The sequence below is a fragment of the Heteronotia binoei genome, chromosome 16, assembly GCF_032191835.1.
Source record: "Heteronotia binoei isolate CCM8104 ecotype False Entrance Well chromosome 16, APGP_CSIRO_Hbin_v1, whole genome shotgun sequence".
NCBI classification, from domain to species: domain Eukaryota; kingdom Metazoa; phylum Chordata; class Lepidosauria; order Squamata; family Gekkonidae; genus Heteronotia; species Heteronotia binoei.
This window is the reverse complement of record NC_083238.1, coordinates 60,586,466-60,611,128: the sequence shown is the minus strand read 5'-3', so window position 1 is coordinate 60,611,128 and position 24,663 is coordinate 60,586,466. Positions and strand designations below refer to the sequence as shown.

General features: G+C 46.6%; 1 protein-coding gene across 2 annotated transcripts in view; it reads left to right on the top strand.

Annotated features, from left to right (window-relative positions):
• Window positions 1-17,748, top strand: part of MYL1 (myosin light chain 1) — a 48,006-nt gene extending 30,258 nt beyond the window's left edge. Inside the window, exons 1-7 of one of the 2 annotated variants that reach the window (XM_060257407.1) lie at window positions 82-101; window positions 1,023-1,047; window positions 9,113-9,256; window positions 10,382-10,555; window positions 12,642-12,719; window positions 14,562-14,620; window positions 17,331-17,748. In XM_060257407.1, coding sequence (XP_060113390.1) covers window positions 99-101; window positions 1,023-1,047; window positions 9,113-9,256; window positions 10,382-10,555; window positions 12,642-12,719; window positions 14,562-14,590 — 453 coding nt within the window. In that variant the 5' untranslated portion in view covers window positions 82-98 and the 3' untranslated portion in view covers window positions 14,591-14,620; window positions 17,331-17,748. Of the gene's footprint in view, window positions 1-81; window positions 102-1,022; window positions 1,048-1,317; window positions 1,346-9,112; window positions 9,257-10,381; window positions 10,556-12,641; window positions 12,720-14,561; window positions 14,621-17,330 lie in introns of those variants that run through there. The other variant, XM_060257406.1, reaches the window with a different exon arrangement.
• The last annotated feature ends 6,915 nt before the right edge of the window (window positions 17,749-24,663 follow it).

Here is a 24,663-nt window from a genome sequence, read left to right as displayed (position 1 = left end):
TGGCAGGCCAGAAAGTGAGGACCACTCTCAGGGATTCAGACAGCTCGCGGCTAATTCCGCCCGTCTCCCTGCTGCTGCTGCTCTTCCCTTTCTGAATCATGGTGGGTTCACAAGACCATTTAAGTTCTGCAAAGGGAGTCAGTGGGGGGAAATTAGCATGCACAGCTTCTGACTGCTTTGGGTTAAGACAGTCGGGAAAACTGGTTTCACGTACCATGTAGTGTCCTGCCAAGGGAAGAAGGGATGTTTGTGCATGCAGTGGCTGATCTTTCAGAGTAAATTAGAAGTTGACTGAAATATCTAGGCAACTGTGACGTTGGGGAGTGGCTGACATGTTTTCTGTAAGGTTGTAACTGGTAGTTAGTGGTAATGTATTATTAGCATTAATGAAAATGTTTGTGCATTTAAATACAAATGCACAACAAGCCAGTAATGAAAAGGACACTTTTACAATAAAGAGTTACAGGATGAATGAGTTATTAATGTAGCTTCAATGGGTATCTGTTTCAGTCTGCAGTAGATGAGGAATATTCGAGTCCAGTAGAATCTTAAAGATATCCAACGATGGCAGCTTTGATTTCTGAAAGTCTGTACCTTGGAAATCTTGTTGATCTTTTAAGGTGATACTGGACTCTGAGCTTGCTCTTTGAATGTACTTGCAAATATTTGTCAATAGTTCTTGTAAATGGCATTTCAGTTATTTTAAGGTTCTGTTTGTGACAAAATGTAGTGATTTTCTCTCTCTCACTCTTAAACAAAAAAAGGTATTTGACCCATTAGACTGCAAGTCCTACTGTATTTGTTTCCATGACTGTTAAAGATATTTAATAATGCACTTCAAATTGTATCAAGTGCCTTGTTTAATAGTTAGTTACTAGGAACAAACAGCAACATTTGTGGCCTAGTTCACACGAGTCGGACAGGCATTAGTTGTAAGGCATATGCAACCTTTTTTCTGTCAATGCATTTCGCCCCCCGACGATACTAGTCGTTTTCTTTCCTTTCTCTTTTGCCAACTGCAGTCCTTCAGCGCTGATCAGATTGCCGGTAAGTGGCACACAAATTCAACTCTGTGCAACTTAAATGTATGCTTCACTCCAAAGCACGTCCATTGTGGTTGCTCGGTCATTTGAGTGGGAATCACCCCATGAGCCATCTCGTGGCATCTTAGCAACCGTTGAAGAAAAAAGAAAAGGATCGCCTCTCTGCTTTTGCATCTTGGGAAGAAGTCTCAAGGGATGACCTGGAGACTTTACATTCCAGCAAGTCTCTTTATTTTTAAAAAGGGTTTTTTTGTGATTGATTTCTCTCTCACAGATAGAGTTCTCCAGGGAACAACAGGATGGTAAGTGTTACGGGGTAGGCAGGGAGCACACGCAGAGACATTTTCATGCAAGGTGCCTTTGGAGTATGTCCACTGGTATAAACTGTAAAAGTTCGTTGATTTGAATAGAGCTACAGTAGATTATCAAAGCATTTCCTCAGGTGTTTGAACTTGAAACTGAGCACAGGAAAGCAAAGTTCACCCAGACTGTTGTGCTCTCTTTCAGCCACTTTAGGAAGGCAGTGGTTGGTGAACAGGGGGTTAACGTAAAGAAGGAAACAGGGTTTGTTTGCTTGCTTGCTTGATTTTAAAGATGTCTGTAAGCAGATGAAGGATTCTGGACTGTCCAGCGAATAATACATGCCAATTCATTCAAAAAGCATTCAAAAGAAAATCAAGCTTTTACTGATTAAAAACAAACAAACCAGGCTGAGTGTGTAATTCAGGTAACAGTCCTCTTTTCCCCAGTAATAAATCACTCGTCCATCAGACAATCATCCTCACCTATCATTTAAATACTCTAAAATAGAACTGTTGTTGCAATAAAATTTTATTTGAATTGGTTGATAAGTTAATATTCAGATAAACACAAAACCCCTTCTTGTTCGATTGTGGGATTCTAACCGGGTGATGCTTTCCAAGTTACATCCTTCTAAGTCCCAGAAGCCAGAGAGGGTTAGAAGGGGATAACTCTGACTCGGATGGCATCGTCAGCCTTTTTTGGAAGGACACAGGATGCTGTGTCCCAAAAGCCGCACTATTGCAATGGTGCATTGCTAGACAGGTTGGCTGTGTCACTCAAGGGCAAATAAGCAGAACAAAGGTACCACAAACAAACAAACAGCTGTAGGTAGTTTGAGAATCTGCCTACAAGGTTATATGTGAAGTACATCTTTGACAAAAATAATCATTTGTGATTCGGGTTAAGTCGCACCGAATCCCTGAAATATGTCAATTTATAGCAATCCAATGACATTGTGCGAATGTCTAAAAAGCACGAGTATTTATTTATTTATGTTATATTCATATCCCGCCCATTCCATACGGACTCAAGGCGACTAACAGCATAAAATAGACAGTAAACAAAACAATATTAAAACAATCAGATAAATAGCAATGGTGCTACTTCAGGCAGATCATATAATATTTTCTTTCTCACATGCACAGATCCTGGGCAGTTAGTAATAAAAGCACTATGGATCCAGATGTGGTGGCAGCCCTCTCCCATTAGATGTTATAGAGTATAGATTCAGGTGGGCAGCCGTGTTGGTCTGAAGCAGTAGAACAAATTAGGAGTCAAGTGGCACCTTTAAGACCAGCAAACTTTTATTCAGAATGTAATCTTTCATGTGCTCTAAGCACACTTCATCAGACAAGGAATGAGGTACAGTAAGCAGAGCTACATACTGTATATTTATAGCTCTGCTTGATCTGGGTTGCATTAATTATATTATTCTGCTATTGGATTTTAACTGCGTATCACTTTGCATTCTCACGTTCTGACATGTTACTGTTTTATTGGTTTCTCACGCTAATGCAACCCAAATCAAAGGTTTTCTGAATTTGCTAATTTTACTATTCTGCTATTGGATTTTAACTTTGTGCCACTTTGCATTCCAAACCTCACCAGCTATATGTAGCTCTGCTTACTGTACCTCATCCCTCGTCTGGAGAAGTGTGCATGCACACGAAAGCTTGCATTCTGAATAACAGCACGAGTATGGTGAATGCAGACAGTCACCAGACTTGTTCATCGGTGTTTAGTGGTTCAGGTCCAAAAAGGGAGAAAATATTTCTTGCATTAGATTCATAGTCATTGTCAGCATTCACAAAAGCTTAAGGTTAACATTCACTACTCTGCGACAAAGAAAAATCAAGGGATAGCCGGTGTTCTGGAATTATTCCTTGATTCTTTAAGCCCTGGTCCTTGTGAATGTTGACACTGGCTTTGTGCATTACCTGCCTCTGTGACTAAGTGAAAAAATCTACATTGGCTAGAAGATACGTTACACTTCCAAATGGACCCATAGTATTGGCAGAAGGAAACCGAGGTTAGACGAAATCCTGCTCAGTTCTTTGAAGGAGGTACTGAAATGGAAATTCTTTGAAGAACTGGTATGATTGATGAAGCAGCACACGTTATACGAAAACTCTTTAATGGGAAAAAAGATATTGCAGCTGTAAGATAGCAGGTCTCGTTTCGGAACTTGCTGCTGGTTTTCATGCAGGTTTCAAATGTTACCTGCTAATGCTCTGTCCAGTTAGAAGAGACCTGATGAGAATTCCAGTCTAGGCGACACACGGGCAGTCATTCAGAAGGACAGTATCTAATAGCTCGATTTGAGTCCAGGAGCACTTTAGAGAACAACAGAATTTTGGGGGTAAGAGTGTTCAAGAGACAAAGCTCCCTTTCTCAGATACAAGCAGAAATGGGGATCCCTCAGTCCTTATATTGCAGGCAGATGGTAGGAGGGGTGTTGTAAAGGACTCAGGGTGCCAAGGTACCATGCATATCGTGATCTGTTTGATTAGTTCAGAGGAGAAATGCTTAGAGACAGAATATTAGCCTGTGTAGTGAGATAGGAATCCGATATCTCTATTCGGGCCAGGGTGGGGGGTACCACTGTTCTGATTTTGTGAATGTATCTAATAGCAAAGTTACTTGTCCCTGTGCAGATGGTAATAACAGTTCAACAGGGGCATCTATAATCAAGGCAGGGCTCCGACAGATAAGGGCAATTCCCCAGGGCTTTGCAGAGGAATAGGGCTTGTAAATTAATCCAAAGTGGAAAGAAATGACTAAAATAAACCGGGCTGATGAGGAGTGAGAGAGGGCCAAACATAGTGAGCATCTGAGTGTCAAAAAAAGGAGGGGAACAGGTGGTGGGTACTGAAACTCCCGATTGCTCACCGCAATAGTTCCCGCACTGTGAGTCAGGACCCTCGAGCAGGCTGTGGATTTCTCCCTGCTGGGTCAGAGGTAGGAACAGAATAAGATATATGTATGTGATCCACCCTGAGCCCGCTTGGGATACGGCAGAATATAAAAAACTTTTTAAAAAAAAGATTCTAAGAAGCAAATGCTGGTAGCCTTTATGTCTTCTTGCTTTTTATCATTTGAGATTTCTGTGTGAAAAGTATTAGGGAGTTGTTTTGTCAATGGTTTCTCTCCCCCCCCCCCCCCGCCCAAAGTAAAGGAAATTTAGAAATGGGTCCCACTTCAAAAGGTTTGCAAATCTGTGGCTGAAAGAATCCTGTAGGGCAGGGGTGGCCAGCGGTAGCTCTCCAGATGTTTTTTGCCTACAACTCCCATCAGCCCCAGCCATTGGCTATGGTGGCTGGGGCTGATGGGAGTTGTAGGCAAAAAATATCTGGAGAGCTGCTGTTGGCCACCCCTGCTATAGGGGGCAATTTGTGGTAGAGTTTTTCATCCCCCACCCCCAAGTTCTTGGATGTACACAATTCTAGCTAATGCAAAAGCATCTTTAGTTGCAGGGCTTTTTTTTTTTAGCAGAAATGCACAGGAACAGAGTTCCAGCTGGCTTGTTGTCACAGGGTCTCCAGATGAGTTCCTGCTGGGCTTTTTCTATGAAAAAATTCTGTGTGGAACAATGGTGATATGAGGGGGTGTGGTCTAATATGCAAATAGGTTCCTGCTGGGGTTTTTATATGAAAAAACTTTGTGTGGAACAATGGTGATGTCAGGGGGTGTGGCCTAATATGTAAATGAGTTCCTGCTGGGCTTTTTCTGCAAAAAAAAAGAGCCCTGTTAGTTGTATAGAGACCCCAAAGAAGAATGACATCATTTGTAGTGTAAATTCAGGAGGGGATAATTTGTTTGTTGTTGGTCTGAAGCAACAGAACAAAGTTTGAGTCTGGTGTAAGACCAACGAAGTTTAATTCTGTGCATAAGCTTTCACGTGCCCGCACGTGAAAGCTTGTACCCAGAATTAAACTTTGTTGATCTTCAAGGTGCCACCGGACTCAGACCCGTTGTAGTGTGCTCGTGCGGAGCAGAGAAGACACATTCCTAGCCTTGGGGGGAAACTATTTCAGCCACTTCCACCTGTTGTGAAACCGAGTCAATGGTACAGTGATCAAAAGGAAGTCTGAGGGACAGGAGAACACGCTCGAGTATAATATACTCGCTGAAGCAGCTACGCGCAGACAAGAATTAACAGCTGAGCCGATATGACTCGGGGAGCCATGGCAACCCATTCCCCACCAGCTGAAATAAGCCACCTCACCCCAAAAGAGGAGTTGCCAGTAGCTACAAGTTGGGAATTTTTAGACTTCCCTCCTCTGAAAGTGGATATTTGTAATCAAGGGAATGATTGTAATAGGGAGAAGGGGAATAATGTTAGTCCAGTAAAAGTAGTAGCAGTAGTAGTAGTGGTAGTAATAATAATAATAATAACAACAATAACAACAACAACAACAAATTGCAGTTGCACAAAAAATGGTCAGAGTTCAGTTTGTCAGATGTGCAGAAATCTCCCTTCAGGCCAGCTAAATGTAGACATACAAGCAGAGGGATACCAACTCTGAGTTGGGAAATCCAGTCTGGTGTAGTGGTTAAGTTCGTGGACTCTTATCTGGGAGAACCGGGTTGGATTCCCCACTCCTCCACTTGCAGCTGCCGGAATGACCTTGGATCAGCCATAGCTCTCGCAGGAGTTGTCCTTGAAAGAGCCAGTTTGGTGCAGTGGTTAAGTGTGCGGACTCTTATCTGGGAGAACCGGGTTTGATTCCCCACTCCTCCACTTGCACCTGCTAGCATGGCCTTGGGTCAGCCATAGCTTTCGCAGGAGTTGTCCTTGAAAGAGCCAGTTTGGTGTAGTGGTTAAGTGCATGGACTCTTATCTGGGAGAACTGGGTTGGATTCCCCACTCCTCCACTTGCAGCTGCTGGAATGACCTTGGGTCAGCCATAGCTCTCGCAGGAGTTGTCCTTGAAAGAACCAGTTTGGTGCAATGGTTAAGTGTGCGGACTCTTATCTGGGAGAACGGGGTTTGATTCCCCACTCCTCCACTTGCAGCTGCTGGAATGGCCTTGGGTCAGCCATAGCTCTCGCAGGAGTTGTCCTTGAAAGAGCCAGTTTGGTGTAGTGGTTAAGTGCATGGACTCTTATCTGGGAGAAGTGGGTTGGATTCCCCACTCCTCCACTTGCAGCTGCTGGAATGACCTTGGGTCAGCCATAGCTCTCGCAGGAGTTGTCCTTGAAAAAGCCAGTTTGGTGCAGTGGTTAAGTGCATGGACTCTTATCTGGGAGAACCAGGTTTGATTCCCCACTCCTCCACTTGCACCTGCTGGAATGGCCTTGGGTCAGCCATGGCTCTGGCAGAGGTTGTCCTTGAAAGGGCAGCTTCTGTCAGAGTTCTCTCAGCCCCACCTACCTCACAGGATGTCTGTTTTGGGGGAGGAAGATAAAGGAGATTGTGACTGCTCTGAGATTATAGGGCAAGATATAAATCCAATATCATCATCTTCTTCTACTACTACAACTACTACTACCACTTCTACAGATTTGAGGGAAGAGGGAGCTCAGTAATGATGCTGTGATGCCATGGAGTTTATCATCCAAAGCAGCCAGTTCTTCAGAGGAACTGGTTGTCTCTGGAACCCGGGGAGCTGTTGTCATTCTGAGAGGTGTTCATGTCCCACCTGGAGACTGGCAACCAACTCCATAGTTAGGAACATTTTTTTCTTGGGAGGGCTGGCAGGGGGCAGTTTACCACAGTGGCACTTACTTCTGAGGAAACCTTCTAAGTGGTTCTAAGGCTGTGTGAAGTTGCTCTTGTTTTGTTTTGACTGAGCAGCCGATGTTTTTCCAAGGCTAACCCTTTAGAAATGCTAACCTCCCTGGCCAGAGACAATGACATGATCAGTTCACACCTCCAGGAACTCCAGCCCAGCAACAGTTTGGATATGCTGACTACCTCCCTGACAATTGCCAGTTTTCACACTTCCAGCTATAAACTGTCAGCTAGCAGGGAGATGAAATAGGTTTTACCTACAAAAGGGCTTTTTCCCCCCTTCAGTCTCTCAGATCAGACACTCACAATCAACCTTCTGGCTGGGCTGGACAAATTGGGGAGGGTGTGTTGCCTGAGGAGAGCCCTGCTGGCAACCCTATTGGCAGATATGCATAGATGATAGACAGAGAGAAGCCTGTTTGAAATAAAGACCATTTTTAAAAGCGACAAGGAAATGAGGAGGTCCGCTTTTCCAGGGATGTGTGAAGGAGCAGGGGGGCTGTTGGCCACCACAGGGGAGAACCTCTAGCTCTTTCCAGCACTCAAAGGCCACAATTTTTATGAGCTGTAAGAGGAGAGGAGCCACAGCCCTCCACACTTCGGATTGTGAGGGGATTAATCTCAGGTTACCGCCCGACATCCACACGCCCAGCGCAGCAGTTTTGAGGCGAGCGGAGAAGCCTCCCAAAGCAGAATAAGGAGAGTCAGAGAGGGCACCAAAATAGCACCGCTACATGTGCTCCTGAGGAAAATGAATGGAGCCTCATCGCTTCAACACTTGAGGGGGGTTACAGAATCCCCTGTCTGTCCTAAGAAGGAAGGTTTTATTTATTTATATTTTATTATATTTATATCCTGCCCTCCCCTATCGGGCTCTGGGCAGCTGACGACAGTTAAAAATACATAATGTTAAAACAGAATACAGTAAAATCATAAAAAATCATTGTACACATACATTTACAATGTCACTCCTAAAATCCAAGATGGCGTCCGTATTATTAGTTCGTATTTAGCGCTGCATAAAGTAATGTTGTCAAATGATGTTTGGCGTTCTATATTTATACTGGGATTGGTTTAGATATCCATGTTGTGGTTCAGTGGTCGCTTCCCTGTTAGTTATTAAAAGTTAATTTAAACAATTCTATTTTACAGGACCTATTTTACAAGTCCCGCAGGGCCCTGATATTTTCGCAGCCCTGATATTTACACATGCAGCAAAACTTAATGGTTTGGGGAAGAGCAGTGTGGGTTCCCGTGGGGGGGGGGGGAGAAGCCGTATAAACAATTGCAGACTAGTCCATATTATGTCCAAATACATATTGAACCATTTAGTCTATTCTTGGGGCAATAATTGATTAACCATTAATCAAAATAATGACAGTTTTAGGACTCCAAGGGAAAGTGAGCATCGCAGAGGGGTTTTTTTGGCTTATATTGCTTACTACTATTTAGTATTAAATAGTTAGTACTTGGGTGAGGAACTGCCGAGGAAGTCCAGGGTTGCTGTGCAGAGGGAAAGGAAAGGTCCCCTGTGCAAGCACCAGTCGTTTCCAACTCTGGGGTGACGTTGCTTTCACAACGTTTTCACAGCAGACTTTTTACGGGGTGGTTTGCCATTGCCTTCCCCAGTCATCTACCCTTTCCTCCCAGCAAGCTGGGGACTCATTTGACCAACCTCGGAAGGATGGAAGGCTGAGTCAACCTCGAGCCAGCTACCTGAAAACCCAGCTACGCTGGGGATCGAACTCAGGTCATGAGCAGAGCTGTGCAGAGGGAGGCAATGGCAAAACACCACTCTCTTGTCCTGGTAAGCCCTCTGGGATCACCAGATATCAGCTGCAGTGGGATGACCCTTTCCATCACCCGGAGATGTTGATGGTTGTTTGGGATAGGAGAAGGGAAGGGATGCATGTCTGAGACTGTGGGTCTCTTGACTGTAAAGCATCTGGACCCACCATCCACCATCATGGATATTGATTAGTTTATGGTTCAGTTGTTTGACTTTGGTAACCTTAGCGTTTCCGTCTTGCAGACTTCAAGGAGGCCTTCCTCCTCTTTGACAGGACTGGTGAGAGCAAGATCTCCCTCAGCCAGGTCGGAGATGTCATCCGTGCCCTGGGACAGAACCCCACCAATGCTGAAGTCAAGAAGATCCTAGGCAACCCCAGCAATGAGGGTGAGATGGCTCTCGTTGCTTGCCTCCCTTACATCCACCGAGCGTTTCTTCCAAATCTTTGTGTGGGCCTTAAAATCTAGTGGAGATCTATCTTCAGGGATTAAGGTTGCCGATCTCCAGTGGGTGCAGGGGATTCCCTGATTTGGAGGCCTTCTGCCCACTTCAGGATTATCCACCCCCAATGTCTCCTCGCTCCACCCCTAAAGTTTTCTGGCTCCACCCCCAAAGTCCCCAGATATTTCCTGAATTGGACTTGGCAACCCTATCTAGGGGGCTATTTTTTTGAAGTAGAGGCACCAAACTTTTAGCATAGCATCTGGTGCCTCTCCTCAACCCCTGCCCCCCAAGTTTAAAAAGATTGGACCATGGGCTCCAATTCTATGAGTCCCAAAAGAAGGTGCCCCCACCCTCCATTATTCCCAATGAAGTGTCCTGTGGATTTCAGTTATCCATGCACACAAGAGCTTTTTGAAAGTTCAAAATAAACATAATGTTTAATTTAACTTAGAGAAGAAAAGGACAGGTGGAATCAGGGTTGGATATAAACCAATAATAAGACTGAAATAATTTTTGTTATCACAATAACTCCAAAAAATTTATTGCCAACAAGTAAGTGTTCCTGCGATTCAAAAAGCTATTTTAATACTTTGAGGAGAGAGGCTTATTTACAGTTTCTGCCTAAACACTTGAGCATAGGTTTCTGAGTTTCACTGACTCTTGAAGTCAAGAAGGCAGGAACATACAACCAAGTTCCCCAGATCCTATATCCACGAAACAGGGATCACTCCTCTTTTAAGAGCAATCTCCCTTTTCACTGAGCAGGGATTATTTCTCTTCACTAGAAGCTCTGTTCCTTTTCGGCTTGAATGGGATCCCCTCTGATCTTCTCACTCCATTGACCTCCCTCCCAGTCCACTGTCAGTAATTAATTGTCTCTTCTTCAACTGTCATTCCTTAACTAACACTCTCCATAGAATCCCATATCACTCAAAGGTTCTCGCTGTGTGAGGTGTTAACCCTTAACGGTCCGTTACAGCAGTCTAGTCAAAACTGCAGCACAGAAACTTTAATTCTGTGAAACGTTGCGAGTGCATCCCAGTAAAGAGCCTTATAATGTCGTTACAGAGATGAACGCCAAGAAAATTGGGTTCGACGAGTTCCTGCCCATGTTGCAGGCAGCTGCCAACAACAAGGACCAGGGAGGCTTTGAAGACTTCGTTGAGGGTCTGCGTGTCTTTGACAAGGAGGGCAACGGGACCGTGATGGGCGCTGAGCTCCGTCACGTGCTGGCTGCCCTGGGTAAGTCATATCAGGGAATCAAAGGGAGACCCGGACCTCAGAAAGAGGTCTTTTGGCTTTACAGGGGATAAGAAGAGAGAAGAGGTTATTTGTTCAGGTTACATGTGGAATTTGCTGCCAGAGCATGTAGTGATGGCCACAGCCACAGACAGCTTCAAAAGGGAATTGGCTGGACTTTATCAGTGGCTGGTGTCTAAAATGGACCTCCATGTTCAGAGGCACTAATCCTCTGAATCCCAGAGCCTGGAAGCAGCATCAGGGGAAGGCCTTGACCTCTCTGCCCTGTTGTTGGCCCACCAAAGGAACTGGTTGGCTGTGTGAGACAGGAGGCTGGACAAGATGGACCCTCCCTGGTCTGATCCAGCAGGGCTCTTCTGATGTTCTTTTCAGGGGAATGCCTCAGCCTCTCTGCCCTATTGTTGGCCTTCCAGAGGAACTGGTTGGCCATTGTGTGAGAAAGGATGCTAGACTAGATGGCCCACTGGTCTGATCTAGCAAGGCTCTCCAGATGTTCTTAGGAAGGCCTCAGCCTCTATGCCCTGTTGTTGGCCCTTCAGAGGAACTGGTTGGCCATTGTGTGAGAAAGGATGCTGGACTAGATGGCCCACTGGTCTGATCTAGCAAGGCTCTCCAGATGTTCTTAGGAAGGCCTCAGCCTCTATGCCGTTGTTGGCCCATCAGAGGAACTGGTTGGCCATTGTGTGAGAAAGGATGCTGGACTAGATGACCCACTGGTCTGATCTAGCAAGGCTCTCCAGATGTTCTTAGGAAGGCCTCAGCCTCTATGCCCTGTTGTTGGCCCTTCAGAGGAACTGGTTGGCCATTGTGTGAGAAAGGATGCTGGACTAGATGGCCCACCGGTCTGATCTAGCAAGGCTCTCCAGATGTTCTTGGGAAGGCCTCAGCCTCTATGCCCTGTTGGTGGCCCTTCAGAGGAACTGGTTGGCCATTGTGTGAGAAAGGATGCTGGACTAGATGGCCCACTGGTCTGATCTAGCAAGGCTCTCCAGATGTTCTTAGGAAAGCCTCAGCCTCTATGCCCTGTTGTTGGCCCTTCAGAGGAACTGGTTGGCCATTGTGTGAGAAAGGATGCTGGACTAGATGGCCCACTGGTCTGATCTAGCAAGGCTCTCCAGATGTTCTTAGGAAGGCCTCAGCCTCTATGCCCTGTTGTTGGCCCTTCAGAGGAACTGGTTGGCCATTGTGTGAGAAAGGATGCTGGACTAGATGGCCCACCGGTCTGATCTAGCAAGGCTCTCCAGATGTTCTTAGGAAGGCCTCAGCCTCTATGCCCTGTTGTTGGCCCTTCAGAGGAACTGGTTGGCCATTGTGTGAGAAAGGATGCTAGACTAGATGGCCCACTGGTCTGATCTAGCAAGGCTCTCCAGATGTTCTTAGGAAGGCCTCAGCCTCTATGCCCTGTTGTTGGCCCTTCAGAGGAACTGGTTGGCCATTGTGTAAGAAAGGATGCTGGACTAGATGGCCCACTGGTCTGATCTAGCAAGGCTCTCCAGATGTTCTTAGGAAGGCCTCAGCCTCTATGCCTTGTTGTTGGCCCTCCAGAGGAGCCGGTTGGCCACTGTGTGAGACAGGATGCTGGACTAGGTGGACCCTCAGTGGTCTGATCCAGCAGGGCTCTTCTGATGTTCTTACGAAAGCCTCAGTCTCTCTGCCCTGATGTTGGCCCTTCAAAGGAACTAGTTGGCCACTGTGTGAGACAGGAGGCTGGACTAGATGGACCACTGGTCTGATCCAGCAGGTCTCTTCTTGACTTCTTACATCCCCAACAAGAGAACAGTTTGCTCCTAAAGGCTTACTTATGTCCATAGTGTTCCTGAGCTAATGTGAAGCATTCACAGAGAGACTCCATGACCACCTTTTGGATTTACCTATGATTTGTTTTGGAATTAAGAGCATGATTCAGTGCCTGGTACCTGACTCACCTGCTCCATGATGTTTACATAACACAATAGGGGGAGGGAATATTGACTGCAAAATTGTTTGAGAGTGAAAGGGACCAATGACTTTTACCGCAGCTTACAAGAGACAGTGAGCAGAGGGTAATACTTGTCTCCCTTCAATTTAGGTGAGAAGATGAGGGAAGAAGATGTAGAAGAACTGATGAAGGGGCAGGAAGACTCCAACGGCTGCATCAATTATGAAGGTAAGGGCCACTGTACCTCACTAACATACCGTGTTCTCCAGGAGTGGAATTATAGCAGAAGCTCCTTTGCATATTAGAGCACACACCCTTGATGTAACCAATCCCCCAAGAGCTTACAATTCTCTTTTGTGTCAGCTCTTGGAGGATTGGCTAGAGCAGGGGGTTGTGGCCTAATATGCAAATGAGTTCCTGCTAGAATTCCACCCCTGGTGATCTCAAATAGGATATTTGGTTAATATGGCAGCATTTGCCCAGGAATAGAAATGTGATACTGAGGGCAGTAAATCAATCTCCCAAGAAGCGTATTGCAAAAAAGAGTAAACTTACGTTTATTCAAGAAGATCCAGTTCACACTGAGGTTGCAGTCAAAAGGAGAGAAAGGGTGATTACAGACCGGCACTTTGGGCCAACTCAGAGACGGCTCTGAAATCGACCCAAAAAATCCTTCCACACATAAACATCCCACATTCATCCCGTCTTCCAGCCTCCACAGTCTGCAGAGCCAGTTTGGTGTAGTGGTGAAGTGTGTGGACTCTTATCTGGGAGAACCGGGTTTGATTCCCCACTCCTCCACTTGCTGCTGCTGGGAGGACCTTGGGTCAGTCATAGCTCTCGGAGTTGTCCTTGAAAGAATCAATTTGGTGTAGTGGTTAAGTGCATGGACTCTTATCTGGGTGAACCAGGTTTGATTCCCCACTCCTCCACTTGCAGCTGCTGGAATGGCCTTGGGTCAGCCATAGCTCTCGCAGGAGTTGTCCTTGAAAGAGCCAGTTTGGTGTAGTAGTTAAGTGCACGGACCCTTATCTGGGAGAACCGGGTTTGATTCCCCACTCCTCCACTTGCAGCTGCTGGAATGGCCTTGGGTCAGCCACAGCTCTCACAGGAGTTGTCCTTGAAAGAGCAGCTGCTGTAAGAGCTCTCTCAGCCCCACCCACCTCACAGGGTGTCTGTTGTGGGGGAGGGAGATCAAGGAGATTGTGAGCCACTCTGAGACTCTATTTCAGAGAGAAGGGTGGGGTATAAATATGTGGTCTTCTTCTTCAAAGAGCTACCACTTCCAAGGTGGTAGCAAATTTCTGAGCAAACAGCCAGTCTCCCCGTCAGCATCTGGAAGTGACAGGGCAGATGTGAGGCGGCTCAGCGGTGTGAAACCACCAAGCCACCCCAAGCCGGTTCCGGCTTTTGTGTGTGTGTGTGTGTCTGTTATCATCCAAAGAAACCTATTCTAAAGAGTACTTCCCCTATCACAAATAGCCAGCTTGTCCAGCATCGTGTGTGTGAGAGAAGGAGGGCATTGTATCTACAGAAGCGACCTGTAGAGGCATGTGTCTCACAGAAGGCCATGTGAAGAGAGGGAGAGGACAGAAACCAACACAATTTCCAGTGTAGAAGCTCCCAGGAGTCACAGCTTTCTTCATCAGATACCTGACAACAGGAGCAATGACTTGCAAAACTTTATTCCTCAAAATCTTATTGCTCTCCAGGAGTGGAATTCTAGCAGAAGCTCCTTTGCATTTTAGGCCACATCCCCTTGATGTAGCCAATCCTCCCGGAGCTTACAAAAAAGAGCCTTGTAAGCTCTTGGAGGATTGGCTACATCAGGGGGTGTAGTCTAATATGCAAAGGAGCTTCTGCTAGAATCCCACCCCTGTTGGTCTCTAAGTTCCTATTGGACCCAAATCTAGCTGTTCTACTGAAGACCAGAACAGTTGCCCTCTGAAATTTCTTCAGTGGGATTGAGCAAAATTTAAAGGTGAATGCCGCTTTTGTTATTAAAGAATCATCATCACGCACCTGGAATCTTTTTTAATAACACTGTATTGATCATTTCTTACTCTGTAGCATTTGTGAGGCACATCATGTCTGTCTAAATGGAATTCTCAAGACACACAGTTCGGTAAGTTCCTTTGGGGGGCATTTCTTTGGCTCTTAGTGACAGACTGTGAACAAGGTGAAACAGGAAATGTGTGTATGGTTGTTATGGAGGCCCCCTTGAAGTTTCATGCATGGCCATGAAGAACCCAGTCGGTTTTGCCAAAACTCCCAAGAGAACTCTGAAAGAAGGGCATGATACAAGCACATAGCAAGACAACAGGGGGGAAGGTGGCATAGTATAACTGATCTCGTCAGATCTTGGAAACCAGATAAGCAGGGCCAGTACTCAGAATGAAGACCACCAAGGAACACTCTGCAGAGGAAGGCAATGGTGAACCACCTCCGCTCCTCAGATCTCAGAAGCTAAGCAGGGTGAATGCTTGGATGGGAGTCCACCAAGGAAGGCTCTGCAGAGGAAGGCACTGGCCAACCACCTCTGATTCTCAGATCTCAGAAGCTAAGCGGGGTCAGTGTTTAGATGGGAGTCCACCAAGGAAGGCTCTGTAGAGGAAAGCAATGGCCAACCACCTCTGCTTCTCAGATCTCAGAAGCTAAGCGGGGTCAGTGCTTGGATGGGAGACCACCAAGGAAGGCTCTGCAGAGGAAAGCAATGGCCAACCACCTCTGCTTTTCAGATCTCAGAAGCTAAGCGGGGTCAGTGCTTGGATGGGAGACCACCAAGGAAGGCTCTGCAGAGGAAAGCAATGGCCAACCACCTCTGCTTCTCAGATCTCAGAAGCTAAGCGGGGTCAGTGCTTAGATGGGAGTCCACCAAGGAAGGCTCTGTAGAGGAAAGCAATGGCCAACCACCTCTGCTTCTCAGATCTCAGCAGCTAAGCAGGGTCAGTGCTTAGATGGGAGACCACCAAGAAAGAGCCTTCCCTGGTGGTCTCCCTTCCAAGTTCTGACCCTGCTTAGCTCCTGAGATCTAACAAGACTGGGCTATACCAGGCCACCTCCCCTCCTGTGGTTGTTAGACATCCAGAAACAATATATCATTTCACTCTGATGGCCAAATAATCCACCATCAAAACATGTGGTCAAGGGGAGTGCATTCCTAGAGCAAATCAAAATCTGAGTTGTTATTTGTTAACCTCAGAAGCCTAAACTGAATGATATTTCTCCAGCTTGCAAATGCAAACAGAGTCCACCAATTGGATTCATTTGTCTGGCATCACCACAAGAACATAAAAAGAGCCTTGCTAGGTCAGACTAGGTCCATCTAGCCCAGCATCTTGTCTCACACATTGGCCAACCAGTTCCTCTGGAAGGCCAACAACAGGGTATAGAGGCCATGGCCATCCTAAGAACATTAAAAGAGCCCTGCTAGGTCAGACCAGGGGTCCATCTAGTCCAGCATCCTGCCTCACACAGGGGCCAACCAGTTCCTCTGGAGGGCCAACAACAGAGCAGAGAGGCCGAGGCCTTCCCCTGAGAAGAACATCATAACAGCCCTGCTGGATCAGACCAGTAAGGGTCCATCTAGTTCAGCATCCTGTCTCATTCAGTGGCCAACCAGTTCCTCTGGAGGGCCAACAGCAGGGTATAGAGGCCATGGCCATCCTAAGAACATTAAAAGAACCCTGCTAGGGCAGACCAGTGGTCCATCTAGTCCAGCATCCTGCCTCACACAGTGGCCAGCCAGTTCTTCTGGAGGGCCAACAACAGGCCAGAGAGGCCTTCCCCTGATGTTGCCTCCTGGCTCTGGGATTCAGAGGCTTAATGCCTCTGAATGTGGAGGTTCCCTTTATTCATCCTGGCTAGTAGCCATTGATAGAGCTATCCTACATGAGTCTCTGTAATCCCCTTTGAAAGCTGTTTTTTCCTGTGGCTGTCGCTACATCTTCTGGCAGTGATTTCACAGTTTAATTGAGATGGGTGTTTGTTAGGGTTGCCAAGTCCCGGGGCCAGGCGTGGTTCTCCCACCCTGGAGGTTCCCAACCTCCTGGCCCACATTGGGTCGGCAGGGGAACCTCCCCTCACATCGCCGGCATGATGACATCACCCGCAAATTATCTCATCGCACCAATGACATCGTGCACCTGCTGCTCTAGGTGTTCTGGGAAAACTCTATGGTTTTCCTGGACACTCTAGCAATTTGGGAGGGAAAACTCTACAGTACAATAAGTGCCATAGAGTTTTTCTCTCCCAAATTGCTAGAGCATCTTGGAAAACCATAGAGTTTTCCCAGAAATGCCTAGAGCGGCCAGCCCGCAACGTTGCTGGTGTGATGATGTCACTTGCAGGGGAATTGGCAGCCCTAGTGTCTGTGGCTGCCCTTTTTCATTACCAATTTAAACAACATAAGAACATAAGAGAAGCCATGTTGGATCAGGCCAATGGCCCATCCAGTCCAACACTCTGTGTCACACAGTGGCCAAAAAAATTATACACACACACACACACACACACACTGTGGCTAATAGCCACTGATGGACCTCTGCTCCATATTTTTATCTAACCCCCTCTTGAAGTTGGCTATGCTTGTAGCCGCCACCACCTCCTGTGGCAGTGAATTCCACACATTAATCACCCTTTGGGTGAAGAAGTACTTCCTTTTATCCGTTTTAACTCGACTGCTCATTTCATTGAATGCCCACGAGTTCTTATATTGTGAGAAAGGGAGAAAAGTGCTTCTTTCTCTATTTTCTCCATCCCATGCATAATCGTGTAACGTTTTAAAATCTTGCCATCATCAATCACAAGATGTATTTGTTGCTTTTTCGACAGAGTGAGAATCAGCAGATACTTGGCATTTGGGGATCTACGAATCTTCTGCTCTACCCAGAACCACCACTCTGGAATCTAAGAGAGACTGTATTATCTGACTCCAAACCATCCCCCCCGCTAGAGCCATCCGCAAGAGATGCCTACGGAATCTCAACATTTTTACACTTCGCAGATAAAGCACTTGCTGAGGCAAGCCAGGAAAGACTCCCTGCCCACAGCTGTCAAGTCCAATAATATTTTTTTTCATTCTCTGTCCATCATGAAACCAATGTTATCTTCTTTGGGGGGGAGAGAAAAGAGAATAAATCCCTGTGGTCAGTGAATGGCTGGACAATCTTTATTGACAGTGATCCAAATTAAATTGATCATTGAAGTCTTAATTTATTTTCTCTGCATGCTGTATTCCATAAAATAAAGTTTCGTGGAGAAAAGGAGGTAGCTTCTAGGGGTTGGTTTGCTTCAATCCAGATTAAAGTGGATCTTTTTTTAAAAAAAAATGAGGCTGGTAAAATGGCATGGCTGCAAACTTTCCTATGGCAGACATTGAATTTTTACTGGATTCTTTTCAGAGGGAAATGACAGGGATTCCTTTGCTCTATCTTATAACTTCCTCACTAGTCATTATAGGCAACCGATGAACAAGTTAAAAAATTCTGCTTTCCACAGACGTAGCACGACAGATGAGAAGGGAAGGAAACCAATCCAGGCTAATTACCTGCCACAAAATGCGTCTTCCCTCCAAAGGAAATGGCAAGAAAAACAAAATTAGTAGGGTCATGTGTTCAAAGGTTATTCTCAACAGGTTTTTTTTTTTTAGCAGGAATGCAGTTCCGGCTGGCTTGGTGCCAGGAGGTGTGGTCTAACATGCAAATGAGTTCCTGCTGGGCTTTTTCCATCAAAAAGCCCTGTGTGAAAAATGCTGCCGCCAGGAGATGCGACCTAATATGCAAATGAGTTCCTGCCAGGCTTTCTCTACCAAAAAGCCCTGCGTGGGGAAATGGTGCCACCAGGAGGTGTGGCCTAATATGCAAATGAGTTCTGGCTTGGCTTTTTCTACTAAAAAAGTCCTGATTCTCAACGTTGAAATGAAAGGAATTTATCAAACAATTCCACTCACCTAAATTGGAATTCCATTCCAAAATTCCCAGTTTGGAGTTTGCGTCAGGCTGAATCTTCTGCATACCCAAGTCTTTTATTTGTTTTATTTTATCAAATTTATACCCCACCCTCCCCTAATGGGCTCAGGGCTAACAACAGTTAAAAACCACATCGAATATTTAAAGAAACAGACTATACAATAAAACCAATTCCATACATTTTTGTGTCATCCCTTGAGGTAGGAAGTTTGTCACTCACATGAACATTAAGCAAAATCTGAAACCCAACACAAGGTTTCTCCATAGACTCCTGCAGGGGTGGTGGTCAAATGTGCTTAATGTAAGAGCCACACAGAATAAATGTCTGATGTTTGAGAGCCACAAGACATGAACGTCAGATGTCTGAGGGAAAGGAAGGGAAGGAAGATGAAGGAGGGGAAGAAAGGGAGAGTTGGGGGGGAAAGCAACTTTAACTTTGAATGCATTCTCCAAATCGCTGGCTGACTTGGCTTGGCTTAGTGATTTAAAGGGACAAACGCTTTCTCCAAGCCAGCCAACAGTTTCAACACTGTTATGACCAGCAGGTAGGGGGCCGCCACGACGACCTAGAACAAAAATCAAAACTTGCCATTCGTTTCCATCCCGGGGGCAACAAAATGTGGCCCCGTGATCTCACAGCACATAGTAAGCATGCCTGCTTTAATCTCACTCTTTGAGGGCTGATGGCGAAGCAATTAAAGAGCAAGCGAGGTACATCGTTGTTGGCATGCCTTTGGTCTCGAGGGGACCCCTTTCCCCCTTCCCCCGGAGACGCATAAAACCGTTTCAATCCCCTCGCCTACCGTCAGCTTGTTCTATTACCGTCTGGCTTAACCTTATTAAGTTTCTATGTGTGCAACGGCAATAATTCAAGCCCCAGCAGCTGCAAAAGGCGACGCCGGATTGGAGCAGCAAGGATAATCCTGACAGGCCGGCCAGCTGGAGACGAGATCGGGGTCCGGTTTCCATGTCTTCCTCCACCCGAAGAAACCCAGGCTCCTATTTTGAGCTTCAGCGTGGACCTCCCTGGGCCCGCTTCTCTTCGGCAGCGTCAGCTGAAAATGTAGACACAACTTTCCATAATTACAAAGTAAGTTCCGTCATGTTCAGTTGAGGACAACCAAGAGACTATTTCCTTATGGGTCCTCAACATGATATACGCTGAATAGATTTAGTAGAACATTTCTACCCACCTTTTCCTTGTGGTTCACACTGGCTTACGAAAGTAGTAGTAGAAGATGATATTGGATTTATATCCCGCCCTCTACTCTGCATCTCAGAGTCGCAGAACAGTCACAATCTCCTTTACCTTCCTCCCCCACAACAGACACCCTGTGAGGTGGGTGGGGCTGAGAGGGCTCTCACAGCAGCTGCCCTTTCAAGGACAACCTCTGCCAGAGCTATGCTGACCCAAGGCCATGCCAGCAGGTGCAAGTGGAGGAGTGGGGAATCAAACCCGGTCCTCCCAGATAAGAGAGCTCTGGCTGACCCAAGGCCATTCCAGCAGGTGCAAGTGGAGGAGTGGGGAATCAAACCCGGTTCTCCCAGATAAGAGTCCACATACTTCACCACTACACGAAACTGGATGCAGTTAAAACATCCCCAGAGAAATTTAAAAACTACCTAGGAAGCCAAAATCGCTCCCCGCTTCAAAAGATGCCTGCCTTTCAAATCATTTTAAGTGAATTACAGTGCAAAGGATGCTTGTCCACTTCTGCTGGAGAGTCAGTTTGGTGTAGTGCAGGGGTGGCCAACGGTAGCTCTCCAGATGATTTTTTTGCCTACAACTCCCATCAGCCCCAGCCAGCATGGCCAACGGCTGGGGCTGATGGGAGTTGTAGGCAAAAAAGATCTGGAGAGCTACCATTGGCCATCCCTGGTGTAGTGGTTAATACTGGCGGATTCTAATCCGGAGATTTGGGTTTGATTCCCCACTCCTTGTCCCCATGAAGGCAACTGGGCGACCTTGGGCCAGTTACATTTCTCTCAGAGCTGTTCTCTCCAGAGCAGTTCTCTCAGAGCTCTCTCAGGCCCACCTGCCTCACAGGCTGTCTGTTGTGGGGAGAGGAAGGGAAAGGCGATTGTAAGCTGCTCTGTGACTCTGAGTGAAGGGCAGGGTATAAATCCAATCTCTCCTCCTCCTCCTTCAAAACACAGATCAGACGGACCCTATGGAGACAAAATTTAAACTCTTTGTATTATTACTAGGTTTGATTTGCAGTCTGTATTTCCTCAACAGGACATGGGATTTCCTCAGTTTTTGCTTCACAGCGATCCAGGGTTAGATATAGTGGGTTCATAGTTTTTAGATATAGGCTTTATATATTTATATATACGCACATACAATAGTACTCCTCTTTTCTCCTGACCGAGGACACAACGCAGTGTACAATTTCATTCTGCCCTCCTGAATTATCTCTCCTCACACGGACACAAGACTCTGTGAGGTAGATCCAAGCAGGCAGCCGTGTTGGGCTGAAGCAGTAGAACAAAGTAGGAGTCAAGTTCACCTTTAAGACCAACCAAGTTTTATTCAGACACTGTTGAAGTCGGCACCAGCACAGGCAAAAGCATCTGTATGACCTCTGGCAAGTCCCTGACGGCAGCTGTGTGGATGAAAGGCGCATGAGATGGTGGCTGCAAGTGAGGAAGGACATCGCGTGAAGCTGCCTTGGGCTGAAGCAGACCCTGGAGAGCGGCTGCCAGTTGAGTAGACCATACCAAATTCGAGGAACCAAAGGGGTCTGATTCATTCTACGGCAGCTTCATGTGTTCTTGGGTAAAATAAATTTTTTGAAATTCCCACGTCGTTTTGGATTTTTGTATCTGTATTCCTTTACTGCCATCTTGTGGTGAGGGGCCTCATCGAAGGCTACACTAGAAGTGATCCAAGCCGCTGTTCATAGTCACCCAGGACTGTTCCATGGAGTGGCCCACTGGCAGGAGAGCCATTTCCCTGATCTAGAGCAACCCCTTTGAATGTTTGTTGCTAACCCTGCGGCAGGGTTTCCCTTTCTAAAAATGTGTTCTCAGTTATAAATATCTTTCAGTGAAAGGACACCTTTTGTACAGTCGTCTTCCCCTAGGGTGGGTGCTAAGAAGTCTGCTGTTTCTTGCAAAGAAAGGACAATACTCCCCAATACAGCAGAAATCTTTCTGTGCAGGTAGCTGGAAGAAGAAGAAGGAGGAGGAGGAGGATATTGGATTTATATCCCACCCTCCACTCCAAATCTCAGAGTGGCTCACAATCTCCTTTACCTTCTTCCCCCACAACAGACACCCTGTGAGGTGGGTGGGGCTGAGAGAGCCTGACAGCAGCTGCCCTTTCAAGGACAACTCTGCGAGAGCTATGGCTAACCCAAGGCCATTCCAGCAGGTGCAAGTGGAGAAGTGGGGAATCAAACCCAGTTCTCCCAAATAAGAGTCCGCACACTTCACCACTACACCAAACTGGCTCAACAAGACAATTTCATACTCTCTGTCTTCGCTACTTGAGGTTAGAAGTGGAGGAAGATTTTCTAAACAATTATTATTTTTATATAATGAAGTCTAGGCAACTTTCATGGAAGGATGCTGCAGAAATATATTTTAAAAAACCTGGTGCAAGTAAAATATTAACTCTTACAGTTTGTAATTAAAAAATGGGGACAGCTTTTTTCTTTATAGCAGGGGTGGCCAAACATGCTTAATGTAAGAGTCACATCGAATAAACATCTGAGAGCCGGAAGGAAGGAAGGAAGGAAGGAAGGAAGGAAGGAAGGAAGGAAGGAAGGAAGGAAGGAAGGAAGGAAAGAAGGAAGGAAGGAGGAAAGGAAGGAGGGAGGAGGGAAGGAGGGAGGGGGAAAGGAAGGAGGAGGAAAGGAAGGAGGGAAGGAAGGAAGGAAGGAAGGAAGGAAGGAAGGAAGGAAGGAAGAAGGAAGGAAGGAAGGAAGGAAGGAGAGAGGGAGGAAAGGAAGGAGGAGGAAAGAAAGGAGGGAGGGAGGGAAGGAAGAGGGAAGGAAGGAGGAAAGGAAGGAAGGAGGGAAGGAAGGAGGAGGAAAGAAAAGAGGGAAGGAAGAAAGAAAAGGAAGAAAGGAGGGAAGGAAGGAGGGAGGGAAGGAGGGAAGGAAGAAAGGAAGGAGGGAAGGAAGGAGGAGGAAAGAAAGGAGGGAAGGGAGGGAGGAAGGAAGGAGGGAGGGAGGGAAGGGAGGGAAGGAAGGAAGGAAGGAAGGAAGGAAGGAAGGAAGGAAGGAAGGAAGGAAGGAAGGAAGGAAGGAAGGAAGGAAGGAAGGAAAATAGATGAAGGAGGGAGACGTGGAAAAAAACCCAAATTTAACTTTAAATGCTGGTTTGGCTTGGAGAAGTGATTTAAAGAGAAATATGCTTTTCCCAAGTCAGCCAACGGGACAGTGGAGGCTTCAAGAGTCACAAAATATGTGTAAAAAGCCACATGTGGCTCCCGAGCTATCCTTTGGCCACCCTTCTTTGTAGCTTTGAAGGATACAAGCCTAAGCAAGATGATTGGGGAGTGAAACCAGCTTTAATGGGAGAAAGAAGGCGTATTTTGCCAAGGGGGAACCCCTGATACAAAAGATGTACTTCCAAGAGCATAAACGGAGAAGCAAGTGACATTCCACAAATACAGCCGTGGACTTCCTGACAGAAGGGTGGGCAGAGTAATCATCCATCTTCTTGGGCAAGATGAGCCTCATGGGAATTCTCCCAAGGCCTCATGGGAATATGGAAAATATCTCATCAGATCTCATGTAGGGGCCCCACCACCCACCCTGAAAGAAGCTGAAGAGCAGAAACAGGATGTCTGCTGTGAAGTTTACCAGAAAAAATAGCGATGAGTAGCACTTCTCCTAATCATGTAGAAGTTGATGTCATCATGATGGGCACGTCACACAGGGGATGCTCTAGCATTTGGGTAAAAACAATATGGCACCATAGAGTTTTTACCCAAATCCTAGACTCCCCTGCCAAAAGCCAGGTAGGACCTGGCACCCCGAGGTCCATCTAGCTCTGTCTCCTGCCCCACACAGTGGCCAAAAGGTTCCTCTGGACAGCCAACAACAGAATACAGTGGCCGAGGCCTTCCTGTGAGGTTTCCTCCTGGATCCGGGATTCCGAGGATTAGTGCCTCTGGATGTGGAGGTTCCCCATAGACACCACAGCAAGGAGCCACTGACAGACTTCTCCTCCATGAATCTATCAAATCCCCTTTCAGTTCTTGTTTATTCCTGCAGCCCTCACTACAGCCTTTGGCAGCAAATTCCACATTTTATTCACTTTTTGTATAAAGGAATATTTCCTGTCATCTGTCCTGAACCTCCTGCCTATCAGTCATTGGATGGCCCCAAGTTCTAGGATTTTTGGAGAGGAAGAAACCGTCCTCCTTGTCCACTGTCTCCATCCCATGCATCATTCTATATCCCCCTATCATGCCCCCCCCCCCACATAAGTCATCTCTTTTCTAAACAGAGAAGTCCCAGACTCTTCAGCCATTTCCCAATCTCGGTGTTCCAACCAGTCACAGAGGAAGAGGAAGAAGAAGAAGATGGTGGCGGTGGTGATGGTGATAATGATGATATTGGATTTATACCCCCGCCCTTCACTCTGAATCTCAAAGTCTCAGAGCGGCTTACAATCTCCTTTACCTTCCTTCCGCACAACAGACACCCTGGGAGGCAGGCGGGGCTGAGAGAGCACTCCCAGCAGCTGCCCCTTCAAGGACAACTTCTCTGAGACCTATGGCTGATCCAAGGCCATTCCAGCAGATGCCCTTTCAAGGACAACTCCTAACGAGAGCTATGGCTGATCCAAGGCCATTCCAGCAGATGCCCTTTCAAGGACAACTCCTACAAGAGCTATGGCTGATCCAAGGCCATTCCAGCAGCTGCCCTTTCAAGAACAGCTCCTATGAGAGCTATGGCAAGATCCAAGGCCATTCCAGCAGATGCCCTTTCAAGGACAGCTCCTACGAGAGCTATGGCTGATCCAAGGCCATTCCAGCAGCTGCCCTTTCAAGAATGGCTCCAGGAGAGCTATGGCTGATCCAAGGCCATTCCAGCAGCTGCTCTTTCAAGGACAGCTCCTACGAGAGCTATGGCTGATCCAAGGCCATTCCAGCAGTTGGAAGTGGAGGAGTGGGGAATCAAACCCAGTTCTCCCAGATAAGAGTCCGCGCACTTAACCACTACACCAAACTGGCTTTCAAGGAC